The sequence below is a fragment of the Propithecus coquereli genome, unplaced genomic scaffold (assembly GCF_000956105.1).
Source record: "Propithecus coquereli isolate 6110/MARCELLA unplaced genomic scaffold, Pcoq_1.0 Scaffold249, whole genome shotgun sequence".
Classification (NCBI taxonomy): Eukaryota; Metazoa; Chordata; class Mammalia; order Primates; family Indriidae; genus Propithecus; species Propithecus coquereli.
Genome location: NW_012148052.1, coordinates 4,925,532 through 4,940,435, shown reverse-complemented (window position 1 = coordinate 4,940,435; position 14,904 = coordinate 4,925,532). Strand labels below are relative to the sequence as shown.

The 14,904-nt window shown below is 44.1% G+C and overlaps 1 protein-coding gene across 1 annotated transcript; it reads left to right on the top strand.

Annotated features, from left to right (window-relative positions):
- On the top strand, positions 1–14,816 carry CDCA8 (cell division cycle associated 8). The gene is made up of 11 exons (XM_012646672.1): positions 1–38; positions 169–278; positions 406–534; positions 1,995–2,035; positions 5,732–5,804; positions 7,641–7,723; positions 9,231–9,295; positions 10,203–10,298; positions 11,788–11,914; positions 12,687–12,773; positions 14,417–14,816. The coding sequence occupies exons 2-11, from the start codon at positions 185–187 to the stop codon at positions 14,459–14,461; spliced, it is 840 nt and encodes a 279-aa protein (XP_012502126.1). The 5' UTR covers positions 1–38; positions 169–184; the 3' UTR covers positions 14,462–14,816.
- Positions 14,817–14,904: the final 88 nt, after the last annotated feature.

Below are 14,904 nucleotides of genomic sequence, written 5' to 3'. Positions count from 1 at the left end.
CAGCGGAGCTTTCCTCAGCTCTTGTTTTGGGACCGCAGGTACGTGCCCGGAGACTTCTTTAAACCGAGACCCTGAGGGGGGCGGGTCCCCATCCGCCCCTGGCGGCTCCTTGCTTCCCCTCCCGGTCTCCGCCGCTGACCCCTGTTCCTCGGTCGCTGCTTCCTACAGCCTCCGCCGAAGCGCCATGGCTCCTAGGAAGGACAGCAGTCGGGCGGCCAAGACCAACTCCTTACGGAGCCGGAAACTCGCCTCCTTTCTTAAGGACTTCGACCGAGAAGGTAAGGGGCAGGACCCGGACCCTCGCGGCTGCCTGGGGCGATGGCGGGGTGCCCGCGTGCCGGGATGCGGGCAGCTCGGATTCACCCGCCCAGTGACCCGTACCCTGTCGGCTCTGCCCTCTCGCAGTGGAAATACGAATCAAGCAAATTGAGTCAGACAGGCAGAACCTCCTCAAGGAGGTGGATAATCTCTACAACATCGAGATCCTGCGGCTCCCCAAGGCGCTGCGCGAGATGAACTGGCTCGACTACTTCGGTAAGAGCTGCTCGAGTTTTCCCGGGGCGAGGCCTGGAGCCCCTGTGGTTATCGTGACACCCTTCAGAAAGGACTTGCTCAAAAGTTACCTCTCAAGGAGGTTTAACATGGCCACTTATGGAAAATTGCAGCCCTACTGCTCCACTCCCTGTCTCTCTTCCCTGCTTCATTTTTCTCCATCGCACTCACGGTCATCCAGTCCCCGGGGCAGGCAAACCTTTTCTCTAAAAGGCCAGCTAGCAAATATTTTAGGCTACTTGAGTCAGAGGATTCTTTCTCTGTTCGAGAACTCAACTCTGCTGTTATAATTCCAAAACAGCTAGAATGAATAGGCGTAGATGGGCCGTATTCCAATAAAATTTTATTTATAGATACACTGAAATGTGAATTTCGCATAATTTTCACACGTCACAAAATATTTTCTTTTTTAAATATATTTTTTTAGGCTGGGCTCGGGGGCTTACGCCTGTAATCCTAGCACTCTGGGAGGGCGAGGTAGGAGGATCCTTTGAGCTCAGGAGTTCGAGACCAGGCTGAGCAAGAGTGAGACCCCGTCTCTACTGAAAATAGAAAGAAATTAGCTGAAATTAGCTGAACAACTAAAAATACATAGAAAAAAGTAGCCAGGCATGGTGGCGCATGCCTGTAGTCCCAGCTACTCGGGAGGCTGAGGCAGGAGGATCGCTTGAGCCCAGGAGTTTGAGGTTGCTGTGAGCTAGGCTGACGCCACGGCACTCTAGCCCGGGCAACAGAGTGAGGGTCTGTCTCAAAAAAAAAAAAAAAAAAAAAAGACAAGATTAAGGCACAGAGAGATTGGTAACTTTGCTCAAGGTCTCATAAGGTAGTTAGTGGCATTCTCTGTTTTAACCCAGGCATTCTGGTTCCAAAGCCTGAGGTCTTAACTGTTCTAAAGGATGCTATGGGGGTTTCTAACAGCAGACTTTAACCTAACTTTTTATTCTACATTTAAATCTCTCAAAGACCTTTTCATTCACCACACAGTTACTGTACATCTATTGTCTGCTAGATTTTTGCCAGAAGCAATGGATAGCATCTTTGGAATTCAGTCCAAGGCAGGGGTGGACACGTGAATAGCTTTGAGTAGTTGAGTTGGTGGGCAGGATGAGGGTGAGAAACTAAGCACTTTGCAGTGATCTGCTGAAATAGAAACATAAGCAGATTTGGGGGTGACATTTGAGCTGAGTTTTGAAGGCTGAATTAGAAATTTGTTGAGTACAGAGGAGAATTTTAGGCAGAGAAAATATTAAGTACCATGGCACAAAGTCTTGAGACAGTGGCACATTTGGGAAATAATTTGGAGAAAGATTGACTAGATGGTGAAAGTTATTGAATGTTAAAGACTAAGGGCTGGACTGGTTTTGGAAAGAAATAGTAATATTAGGCAAGATGATTTATCATTAAAATCTGATAGTAACTAAATAAAATATTCTTTTTTAAAGCCCTTGGAGGAAACAAACAGGCCCTGGAAGAGGCAGCAACAGTAAGTGACCTGTCCTATTTTTGAGCTTTTGGTTAGTTCTTAAGTCTAGTCCAGCCATAAAATCCAGCCAATGGGTGCTTACTGTGGAAGAGATTCCATAAGGGGACATCATCTGTTTGTGTCAACTGAAAACTTAGAGTTGGGTCAATTGCTAAGTACATGAAACGAAATATTAATAGTACAAAGGGAAGCAATTCTGGTTTCAGCCAGTTCCTTGCAGTCCTTTGCGTTGAACTTTGCAGGAGAAGTGGAAATCCTCAAGCTCAAATTCCTTTAAGCCCCTGGGTCATTACACTGTGACCTGGCCTGCTAACTGGCAAAGAGACTATTTTATCTTCTATACTGTAGAAGCAGTGCTCTTGCTTGGGACTCTCAGTACTCCCCAACCCTCTCACCCACTTCCCCCCAGCACCAGGACCAGGATTGGAGGCAGTAAGATGGAGAGGCAAAATAAAGAGTTTGAATGTGCTCCATAAATATATATACCTATTATGTACACATAATAATTTCAAATAAAAAAATTTTTAAAAATAATGGGTGTATCAATAGAAGGAGGAATGGAACAAAAAGAACGGCTGCAAAAAAAAAAAATAAGATCTAATATTTGATAGCACAGAAGGGTGACTATAGTCAACAATAATTTATTATAATCTTAAAATAACTAAAAAGGGCCGGGTGCGGTGGGAGGCTGAGTTGGGAGGATTGCTTGAGCCCAGGAGTTTGAGACCAGCCTCAGGGCAAGAGCGAGACCCCATCTCTACTAAAAATACAAAACTTAGCCAGGCGTCGTGGCGTGCGCTTATAGTCCCACCTACTCGGGAGGCTGAGGCAAAAGGATCACTTGAGTCCAGGAGTTTGAGGTTGCTGTGAGCTATGATGATGCCGCTGCACTCTACCCAGGGCAAGAAAGCAAGAGTAGAAGAATGGAATTAGAATGTTCCTAATATAGAGAAATGATAAATGCTTGAGGTGATGGATACCCCATTACCCTGATTTGATCATTACACATTGTATGCCTGTTTCAAAATATCACATGTATCCCATAAATATATATACCTATTGTGTACTCATAATAATTTTTTTAAAACAGAGTTTAGATCTGCACTGTCCAATACAGTAGCCACCAGGCACAGGTAACTATTTCAATTAATTAAAATTAATAAAATTAAGAATTCATTTCCTTTTTTTTTTTTTTTTTGAGAAGGCCTATGAATGTAAAGAATTCATTTCCTTAGACATGCTAGTCACATTTCTAATGTTCAGTAGCCACATGTGACTAGTGGCTACCGTATTAGCCAGCACAGAAATAGACCATTTCTACCCTTACAGAAAGTTCTGCTGGACAGTGTTGGGAACTAGTCCAAAATGGGCTTCAGAGTTCCTCTGAAATCATATGTGAACAATGTGTGTGTATACGTGCATTTGTGTATCTTTCTGAGGAGAAATTTTATTGTAGTCTTAATCAGTTTTTACATACTGAACCCCAAAATTGACATCTTTTGTTGAGTTGATCAGAATCATTTGGAATCTCAGAGTTTGAAGGAGTCTGATTACAAAGGTACATAGTAGCACTGACTAGCAGGTCTCCCTCAGCTTCAGAAGTTAAAGGTAATGAGGAGCCAATTGTTCAATGAGGAAAAATTTAGAGAATTTTGGGGATGAATAGTGTAGGGGATGGGTGGGGATAACTGGAGCCTAAAATCAAGAGCTAGTAAAACATTGTTAGTTGATGCCGTCTCTCTCTTTGCAACATGTTGCCATGACCCATTTTATTCACCCCACTACACACACGCCCAGCTCTAATGTTTCAAAAGAATTACCTCTGAGATGAATTACACTTATAAGCTAATACATCTCCCTCTTTTTAAATGAATTAGACATACAGAACTGCAGATCAGAGCTTCTAATGTAATATGAAAAATCCAGTGCCAAGCTGAGGCAATACTAACCTTAACTGATATGATTTAAAACCCAGGAAAGGAATGATAAAAAATGTACAAAAGCTCTTAATTAGGAAGTATGTTGAGGTTTGATGATTCACTAGGAAGACTCACAGGGCTCAGCACATAGTCATACATAATGGTGATTTATCACAGTGAAAGGGTAAAAAGCAAAATCAGCAAAGGGAAGTGCATGGGGCAAAGTCCAGAGGAAGCCAGGCACAAGCTTCTAAGATTCCACTCCCGGTGGAGTCACACAGGACACACTTAATTCAACATGAGTGAAATTCAGTATGAGTAGGAATGTTCAGAAAAGCTCATTAAATGCCCATAGTTCTTATTTGGGGCTGGTCTCATAGGCATCCTCTCCCTAGCACAGACCAAAATTCTAGACTTCCAGAAGGAAAGCAGGTGTTCAGCATGAACCATATTGTTTGCTTAAAGTTTGGGCACAGTGAGGTGTTCTTATCAAGAAATGGTGGGAACCCTCCTGAAATCCAAATTCCCAGATGCCAACCACAGCTAACTCTGCAAACTTTCTACATACATACATCAGTCTCAGGCCTGCTATGTTAACTCTTCTGCACAGTAGGTGATCAGTGGCCTGCCACCAGTGATAATTTCATACCATGCCAGTTGTTTCTAGAGGTAGCAGAATGTTGGTAAGAATGCCACCACTTCCCATTCCATCAACCATGGCAGACATCATTAATCTATTATAGCACTGTTTCTTGCTAAGCCTAAAACAGCCTCAGAATCATTCTCTGAGTACTTCAGGTAATCCCTACCAATCCAGAGACGAAAATCCAAGCCATTCCAAGTCTGTACTAATTATTCCGATATATACATGTGTCCTATGAGGAAAGGACTACAAATCATGCCTGCTCTTTGTAATGCCCGTAGCTATGGCTAGTCATCACCATGAAAAAATCTAATATGAATGATGACTAGAAATCTTTTTGAAGGACCGAGGAGCATCATAGAAAACCTTGAGACCCTGTAGACTTATCAAAAAAATGAGAAGTCTGACACAGCACCAAGTGTTGTAGAGGATGTGGATCATTAGGAACTTGTATTGTTTGCAGATAGAGTGTAAACAAGTGCAACCACTTTAGAAAAGAATTTGGCATATCGAGGTTGAATATTTATGTAACCTCTAACCCTGCAATGCCCTATCCTAAGGATAGAACCAAGAGAAAACTTGGACATGTGCATCAGTGCAATGTGACACATGTATAAGACAGTTCAAAGTAGCAGTGTTTGTAATACCACAAAACTATTGATGGGAGAATGGACAAATCCATAGTGGTATAATCACAGTGGGATGTGATATAGCAGTGAATACAAATCGACTACAACCACAAATAGTGATCAAAACGGGCAAAACTAAACAAAATGTTGTTTAAGCATACACACACATACACCCATACACATGTACTTTCTTATTAAGCAAATGAAATGATAGTGGTTACTTCCGGGGAATGACAGGATTAGGAGACTGGTCACCTTTGGGGGAAGAGACAAGGAAAGGGAATAGGGAATGAATACACAGCTACAAGCAAGTTACTGGCAATATTTTAGATCTTGGGTTATGTGGTGTGTTTATGGGAGTTTGCTATATTGCATTATAATTAACATTTAACAGTATTTTATTATGTATCAAATAATAGTTTTTTAAATTGTTTTTCATCTTAAAATATTGTTCCTCATATTTCAGTGTAATAAGCCTGGTGCTTTCTGGCTTTGTTTGTCACAGGCTGACCTGGATATCACTGAAATAAACAAACTAACAGCAGAAGCTATTCAGACACCTCTGAAATCTGCCAAAAGTGAGTACTTCTCCAAACCCCATGTTGAATGGAGAACTGAGGCCCAGGGTGTTTGGTTGGCAGCTCAGGCATGGTCTTGTTGGGAGAGGTCTTCCCTCTACTGTCTGGTCCTCCATCTTGGAAATCCAAAAATTTGCTTTGGGCCACTGCCTTCAGTTAATTGTACGCAGGACTGATACTAATCAAACTCTTAAGACCATGTGTGAGCTAAAGTGAAAGTGAAAAAAGAAAAAAAAAAAGCTGTGCTAGAAACCAATCGTTGCTTTCCCCTGAGTTAAATAGAGAGATAGCAAGATTTGGAGAGGTGTCAGAAGATTGGTAAAACCAACTGAGGCTCTCTCTGATGTAATCAGCTGGGTTGAATGAAAATTGTAAAAGGAGTAACTTTCTCTGCATGTAATTCCAGGTTACTCAGTGATCTGTCTGTGTAATCATGTCACACGTCCTGTACTCTGAAAAATACTGTCTCATAGGAAAATTTATACGGGAAACCAAGTTGTGATTAGTGAGCATGGAATCGGGTCAGGATGAATTGTGACACGGATTTAATGTCACTGTCATTAAGCTATAGTAACACAGTGTATACAACTCTTGTGAGGACAGACCTGACCTACAGCCAGGATTTTGGGGTTGCCCACCAGGGCACCGTCTGCACTGGGCAGGGCCAGAAACATCCCACTTCTTGTTCTGGTTTGCCTTCTATCAGAATTGCCTCGAAGAATGAAGAAAGCATGATGAGATTTTTGCTTTCCTAGTGTCATATTCCAGTCCTGATTCTCCGAGGTTATGATGTAATTAGACTTGGATGTTCCTAGAGTTCCTCAGCCACATATTTACAATCTGTTAAGTTACTTTGGGTCATTTCTACAGTTAGGTACAGTTTTCCTTACTTGAGGGGTAGTGGGGGTCTTCTGGTTTAATCCCTTGGAACTGAACCCACCAGGACCAATGTCAATCAACAGTTAAAGTTGGTTTTGTGCCCTCTTGACCACTGGACTTTGACTACATGTAAGCTACTTTTAAAAAAGATAAATATGTGTGTATTCTTATTTAATGTGTCAGAGTTGCACCTGACAAAAAAAGCTTAAAAGTTATTTAGTCCCATCTCTCCCCCCATGATCAAATATACATGAATTTTCTCTATGGAATCCCTGGTCAGGATTGTCTGGCTCCTGGTTGTATGTATTTAGCAGTGAGACACTTTCCACCTTTCATCACTAAAGAGCTGTAATTAGAAAGCTGCCTAGAAAGTTCTAATTTTAAGCCAAAGTTTCCTTGTGGTATCTATATTGATGCTAGTTCTCCCCTTTGGGGCCTCCTGGAACCATTTTCTACATGTAAACCCCTTAAATATGAAAAATTGATATTATTTCCTCTGGAATCATTGATCTTAAAAATCCTTCATACTCCTTTTCCTCCTACGATGATCATTGTAATAATACTTCTATTATTTATAAGTAACAATATTTAATTATAACAAGTAATAGGCTGGCTGGGCACAATAGCTCACACCTGTAATCACAGCATTTTGGGAGGATCACTTGAGCTCAGGAGTTTAAGACCAGCCTGGGCAACAATAGTGAGACTATCTCTACAAAAAATAAAAATTAGCCAGGTATGGTGGTGCGCATCTATAGTCCCAGCTACTTGGGAGGCTGAGGCAATAGGATCACTTGAGCCCAGGAGTTCAAGGTTACAGTGAGCTGTGATTGGGCCACTGCACTCTAGCCAGGGCAATAGAGTGAGATCCTGTCTCAAAAAAAAAAAAAAAAAATATGAATGCATGAACGTTTATTCCCATGAGAAATATCACACTGTTAAAACTGTTTCTTATAGCACGCAAAGTAATACAAGTGAACGAAATGATAGTGGAAGAAGAAGAAGAAGAAAATAAACATAAGAATCCTCAAACTGCAAGGGTAAGTAGTCACTTTGGTTGGGGGCTAGGGGATAGCAGGAAACAAGCAAATACAAAACTGCATGAAATACAGTGTTACCCACCCAGAACTCACAGCTTAGTAGAGACAGTCCCGCTTTAAGTGGCCAATAACAAAAGTGATTGTGTGCAAAGCATGTAGAACATAGAAGAGGAAGCTAGCAAGTCTTCCCTATCCCATTAGGACACAGCCAGGCCTTTCAAGGTGAGTGAAGTCCATGAGCTAGAGAAGAAAGGGAAGAGAATTGCAGGAGGAGCTAGGAAAGCGTTCATTTAAGGAGTGGGAAGCAGTTTGGTGTGGCTGGGATATTATCTCTGAGGGTAGAACAGAAACAGCAGGGGCCAGATAATGAATGGCCTGTGTGCCAAGCTTGGAAGTTTCCATTCTGTCAGGTAGGTAATGGTAAGTGACATCAGATTGGTATTTCAGGCTGATCCAATGGTAATGGGTTATCAGAACTTATTAACATTAGTGTCACTAAAGTTGGTATACAACCCTACACTGCTAAATTTGGCTGGCTTTAAAAAAAAAGATTGGTATTTCAGAACAGTATTCAAGATAAATGGGAGAGGGGGAAAATGAGATGAGGAAACCAATCAGGATACTGTTAATTCTTGAACTGAGGCACTGACACTGTAAAAGGAAGGGATGGTTTTGAGATAAGTTTTAGAAAAAAGAAGTGGAATGGCTGGTAGAGGAAAGGAGACATCAGAGATGACTACATGGTTTCTAGCTTAGGCAGCTACCATCTAGTTGGGACCCAGCTCTAGAGTCGTGCTGGGTTGGGGGAAGGGGGAGCATGTGTCTCTGCTTGACAAATTCAGTACTTTTCCAGGATATCTATGCTAGACAGAAATTTTAGCCTGGAGCTCAGGGAGAAATAGGAGATTGAGAGACACTGCCTTCTGGATCTTTAGGAGCTTATCCTGGCGTGGGAGTGGTGACCATTGTGCAGGGCGAGTAGGAAGGGAGGGAGGCTGAGGTGGACACTAGAGGGAAGGTAGAGAGAGAAGTTCCTCAGGCAGACTGCCTCGGACAGCCAGAGAAGTAGGAAAGATGGATCAATCGTGGAAGATAGGGAGGAGAGAATCGCTAGAAGATAAGGAGTGATTCTTGTCGGGGGCCTCCCAGGACTCCGGAAGGAGAGTCTGCAGGGACTGCCTTGGAGTGGGATGCCCTGAGTGACCTTCACAACAGCCTTTTATGTAAAGTAGTGGACAAGCCAGGCTTAAATCAGTGCAAAAGAGATTTATTTACTTTAGTCTTGGCCAAAATCCTCTATTTTGAAGACCCAGCCAACAGAAGTTCTTAGTTAATCAGTTATGTTCTGAACTTCTTAAGTCACTAAACTGTAATACAGACCTTCTTATATTCAGTATTAACTTTCCCTTCTGGCATTGGTTCCCTTCCCCTCTTTTATTCCCCTCTCCTTACCTTTCCTCATTTCTGGGCTTTTTGTAACCTTAGCTGCATTTGATTGTGACTTCAGGTTAAAAGGTGTCCTCCATCCAAGAAGAGAACCCAGTCCATACAAGGAAAAGGCAAAAGGAAAAGGTAATGTATTTTCTAAAGTTAAATGTGTTTTTGGTTTTATAGGAGAGCCATATGTGTTGTGGCAGAAAGTAGGTGTTGGAAAGGGTGGCTAGTGTTCAACTGGAGTTTAAAATCACTGAATCCTTGAGTGTCCTAGCTGGAGGGGCCTCTAGAAATAGTCTAAACCAATACCTTCTCCAGTTATTCTGCATACATTCTCTATCCTTTTCTACTTTTTTTTTTTTTAAACGCAAACAGAGTGAGGCCTAGAAAGGTATAGTGAGAACTGCATGTTAAGTTTAGTTGCCCGGCAGTCCCTGTGCAGAGCAACCTCACAGTCAGTCACAAAGTAGCTGTCACCTAAAAATTAGTTTCCTGAAATGTTCTGTCTGTCCTGCTAAGTAAAGAATCTCCATGGGCTGAAATTGATTATGCTGGACCTACTGTAAACCCTGGGGGGAGGAGGGGAACAGCTTAGGAAAGTAGTGACCAGGATGCGTGTCTGTGAAGGAGCGAACGCGTTTCTCCCTGAGCACTGTAGCAGGACATTAACCAGCTGCCTAGCAGAAGGACAGGAATGCCAGCTAGCGGAGCCTTCGCATTGTTAAGAGGCTGTCTTCTTCCTTGCATTCGTGAGCTTGGTTGAAAAGTTGGGTTCTGGAGGCAGACTGCTTGGGTTCAAAGTTCTGGCTCCACCCTAATTGGCTGTGTGATCTTGGGCAAGTTTTTAAAACTCAATATGCCTGAGTTTCTGCATCTGTAAACAAGGATGGTAACAGTGCTTACCTCCTAGGGATGTTGGGAGGGTCACGTGGGTTGTTTGTGCAAGGTGCCTAGAGTAGTGCTCTCCACGTGTGCTGCCTCCACTCTGCTTCTGCTGTCCTCGGACCTGAGAGGAGGGTACCTGATGGCCATTTTTTACCTGTAGGTCAAGCCGTGCTAACACTGTTACCCCAGCTGTGGGCCGATTGGAGGTGTCCATGGTAAAACCAACTCCAGGCCTGACACCCAGGTTTGATTCAAGGTGAGTATGGAGAGGAGTGCTTGGATTTAGTGGGAGCCCACCATTGAACAGGACCCAGAGAAGAGGAGTATCTAAGAAATACTCCTGAGTCCTTGGCCTGGGATGCCTTGGAAAACAGTAACTGTCTGGGCTTCTCAGTGTTTGCCTCTCCTCTGAGTGTAGGTTTACCCATTTTCAGTGGCAAAATGATTCTTTATCTGATGAGAGGGAGGTGGCTATTCTTCCTGTGATGACTAAGAGATTTCTATGTGACTTTTTTGGCCTTTTCTGATTCAAATCAGGAGTTTTTAAAAGAGGAGTAGGTAATCTCTTGTTACCCTTGGTAGGAGTGAAAATTGATACTGCCTTTTTAGAAGCCAACATAAACAAGGATGTCCTTGCAGCATAAGTTAATACCTTCCAAAGGGGCTAGTTGACTAAATAGAAAGTTAATGGCATAGCCATTAAAAGAGACTGGATCTGTCTGGGCGTGGTGGCTCACACCTGTAATCCCAGCACTTTGGGAGGCCGAGGCAGGAGGATCACTTGAGGCCACGAGTACAAGACCAGCTTGAGCAACATAGTGAGACCCTTGTCTCTATAAAAAATAGAGAAAAATTAGCCAGGCATGGTGGCGTGTGTGCATGTAGTCCCAGTCCCAGCTACTCAGGAGTCTGAGGCAGGAGGATCTCTTGAGCCCAGGAGTTTGAGGTGGCAGTGGGCTATAATGATGCCACTGCATTCTAGCCTGGGCAACAGAGTGAAACCCTGTCTCCAAAAAAAAAAGAGACTGAATCTGTATGTGCTGATAGGGAAGGAGCTTCATGATCACAGAACCTCTCCAAGCAGGTTACTGTACACTGTGTACTATATGATCCTATTTGCTTTTATATACATGAAAAGTTTCTGGAAAGATAGATAAGGAATTCAGGGTGGTTATGCCTGGGAGTAGAGCAAGAAGTGTTTATCTCTGGTATAGGAAGAGTGTGGAAAATTTATTTTCTACTTTTAGTTCCTACTTTTCTTTACTGTTTGTTTTTTCACATGAACATGTAACAAGACATTTAGGGAAAACTAGGTAACAGCATTTTAACTGTCTTGAGAAAGTTGGTATAATGATGTCATCTCTGAATCATCCTCCTTTGCCCCTGAAAAATTCCTCTTGATGGAAGCAGTTGGCCACTCCTGGAAACACGTTAACTAGTTGATTTCTGGATTTGTGTGTGGATGGTTGGATGACTGTACCCATACAGAGTTTTGGACCTTAAATTTACATGGATCAGAGTTGGCTTTTGCTAGATGTATGTTGGATAATTACAACCTCCTTTCTCCAGCTGTGTTTAGGCATTACTGCTTTAAAAAATTTGTTTCTAAATTTACAACTTGCCTTCTTAGAAATAAGTGATTTGAAAACTGCAGCTTGAGGCCAGATGGGGCTTGGAAGGGCTCATAGAGCCTGGTGTCATTCAGTCTGCCAAGCCATCTTCACAGAGATTTTCCCACTCTGTAGGGTGTTCAAGACGCCTGGCCTGCGTACTCCAGCAGCAGGAGAGCGGATTTACAATATCTCAGGGAATGGCAGCCCTCTTGCTGACAGCAAAGAGATCTTCCTCACTGTGCCAGTGGGCGGCGGAGAGGTGGGTAAAGTATTTCCAAGGGAAGCCAGGCCACAGTGTGCTCCTTAGTCAAGCATTTCTGTTCTCTGGGCCATTGCCTACTTCTCTCCCCCAGTCCTTTCAGTTGCATGGGGCCTGATCTCCACACTTCTGCAGGACTCAGGACCCAGTTTTCTCTTCCAGGTTAGAGGCCCAGACTGGGTTCTATCTGTTCATCAGCTAATGTTTGCCTACCTGATTGTAGCAGACCCAAGATATAGAAGACATGATTCCTGCCCTTGAGCAGTCCAATAGTCAAGATGGGTTTGAAATCATAGTCTCTGTGATAAGTGCAGTAATAGAGATATTGCAGGGCGTGCAGAGGAAGGCACTATTGGGGTATATGCTTAGTCTAGAAAGGGGAACATGAACTGTGCCTTCAACTTTGTATGACTTTGAGGGATTCTGAAGCAGGCTGAGCTCAGTTCTCTGGGCTGTGTAGAGCAAATTGCTGACCTCAGCCACTATCGGGGACAGGAGGGTTTGTCTCAGATATGGTCTGCAGGGCATTCCTAAGCTAATGTGTGGACCTCTGTGCCCAGGTGATCCAGCCACCTACCCAGTGATAGCACTGATTATGTCATTGTTTCCTTGGGGCTAATACCCCTCCTGCCTGCCTTGCCATGTCTCCATCCTAGCCATTTCCTGCCACCAAGTGCAGGATTTTGGGGGACCCCCTGGGACATACTGGGCTGCTGGATGGGGGTTCCTGCCCTAAGAGACATGCCAGTTTAACCCACTTTCCTCCATACAGAGCATGCGATTATTGGCCAGTGATTTGCAGAGGTTCAATATTGCACAACTGGATCCAGAGGCCTTGGGAAACATTAAGAAGCTTTCTGTAAGTCTCATATTCATCTCTACACATAGGATGCCTCCAATAGCTTTCTTGGTTTGCCTTTATTTAGAATTGTCTTTGGGTTCTGAGCTAATATTTTTTTATTTTATTTTATTTATTTATTTTGAGATGGGAATCTCAGTATGTTGCCCAAACTGGCCTTGAACTCCTGGGTTGAAGGTATCCTCCCACCTCAGCCTGCCAAGCAGCTGGGACTACAGGCGTGTGCCACCATGCGTGGCTTGGGCTAATATTTTAAACTTAGAATTGTGTTGTCTCCTTTTCCCCAAGGGATTTTGACAGTTTTCCTACTTACATAGTAGCAATTCTCTTCCTCAACTGATTTTGAGTTTTGGTTGATTCCAGGGTACCTCCCACAGAAGTTCCACAAAAGAATCACAATTCTGCCTCATTCAGGCAGTTAGTGCCAGGGGATGTTAGGCACTATTGACTGCCAGGAACTGAAACTTCCTATAATAGCTCAAGAATGAGGGGAGGGCCGGGCGCGGTGGCTCACGCCTGTAATCCTAGCACTCTGGGAGGCCGAGGCGGGCGGATTGTTTGAGCTCAGGAGTTCGAAACCAGCCTGAGCAAGAGCGAGACCCCGTCTCTACTAAAAATAGAAAGAAATTAATCAGACAACTAAAAATATATAGAAAAAATTAGCCGGGCATGGTGGCACGTGCCTGTAGTCCCAGCTACTCGGGAGGCTGAGGCAGAAGGATCGCTTGAGCCCAGGAGTTTGAGGTTGCTGTGAGCTAGGCTGACGCCACGGCACTCTAGCCTGGGCGACACAGTGAGACTGTCTCAAAAAAAAAAAAGAATGAGGGGAGGGTCTTGTTATCAGGAATCTCACAGAATTGTGGAGGGAGCTGAACGGCCAGGCCTGCGGAGCTGGGGGTGCCCATCAGCAACAGGAGGCCATGATGGGCCTTCGCTCTGGTGTGCCAGCTCCCGTAGTATCTCTGTCTCCAGGACCCACGTACTCCCTTCTGCACGTCTTCATTCCCCCCTCAGCAGATAACCCTCTCCACAAGGCCCTTAGTTCTGTTCTCTCTTAACATTGCTTTGTAGGTAGCTTTGGGTAACTTTAGTGCTTCAGTGCCCAGCACCGTTCAGTTTCTTGTCTTAGTTTAAATTCTCAAGAGGAAGAATTTAATCACCTCAGCCAAGGATGAACCTCCTTGGTCCAATCAGCCGTGGCCTTGGCTGGTGGATGGGAGCACTTAGGGCAAACGTGGCTGCCTTCGGCCTTGCCTTCTCTGGGGTATGAATGGTACATCCAGGGAAGGGGTCAAGGCAGAGCTGGTTTCCCAAACACTCCTACTGAACATAGGCCCAGTGCTAAGATCCCACACACACCCAACCACCCAGATCCTGTGACAGTCATCCTCTAGCTGGGCCTATAGTATTGCTGTTCCCGAGTTATCTCACGTGATACCTTCGCTATCGCATTTCAGATGTTATTTTACTCCTTTGTTCAGATGAGAAACTGAGGTTCAGAAAGATTAATTAGTGTGTGATACAGATAGAGGATGGAGGGGCTGATTCCCTCAGACCTGTGCTCGGGCAGACTGTGAGTGGTTAACTGGGCAAGCACACCAAGTGCCATCTTCTCTAAGTGACTTGTCTCCTTTTCTTTTCAGAGCCGTCTTGCCCAAATCTGCAGCAGCATACGGTCCCACAAGTGAGAAGCAAAACTTGATAGGATGGACTTTGAATGGGCACTTCTAGGACTCTAACAGACTCCTTCCCTTTGGGCTTACTGTTTGTGTGTGAAGTTCCAAAGCAGGGAGCGGTGTTCCTCTTGGGGAATTCAGGAAGGGGGAGACACATTGTTCCCACATCAGTTAGATAAAGCTTTGTTGTTCAGCCCCCCAGCCCAGGTGACCCCAGCCACTGCCTGCTGCATCATGCAATGGAAACTTCCAGTCATTCTCCCAGCTGAATTCTCCCTGCTCTCTGAGCTACTGCCTTCTGCCTCCTGTAACTCATCATCCTCTTTGCCCTGCCCTACCTGCGACAGAGTTGGTGAAAGAACCCCATGTTCTCAGGAAGACTGCCTAGCCACCCTCTTCAGAGAACCTCTGCATCTGTCATTTCTGCTCTATGTATGCTTGTGGCTGGGGCGTGT

Excerpts from the sequence above, each read along its gene's own strand:
- CDCA8 (XM_012646672.1), top strand. The coding sequence starts at position 185 with ATGGCTCCTAGGAAGGACAGCAGTCGGGCGGCCAAGACCAACTCCTTA. Across the intron at positions 2,036-5,731 it reads CCCTGGAAGAGGCAGCAACA|GCTGACCTGGATATCACTGA; the intron begins GTAAGTGACCTG and ends TGTTTGTCACAG. Across the intron at positions 7,724-9,230 it reads AGAATCCTCAAACTGCAAGG|GTTAAAAGGTGTCCTCCATC; the intron begins GTAAGTAGTCAC and ends TTGTGACTTCAG.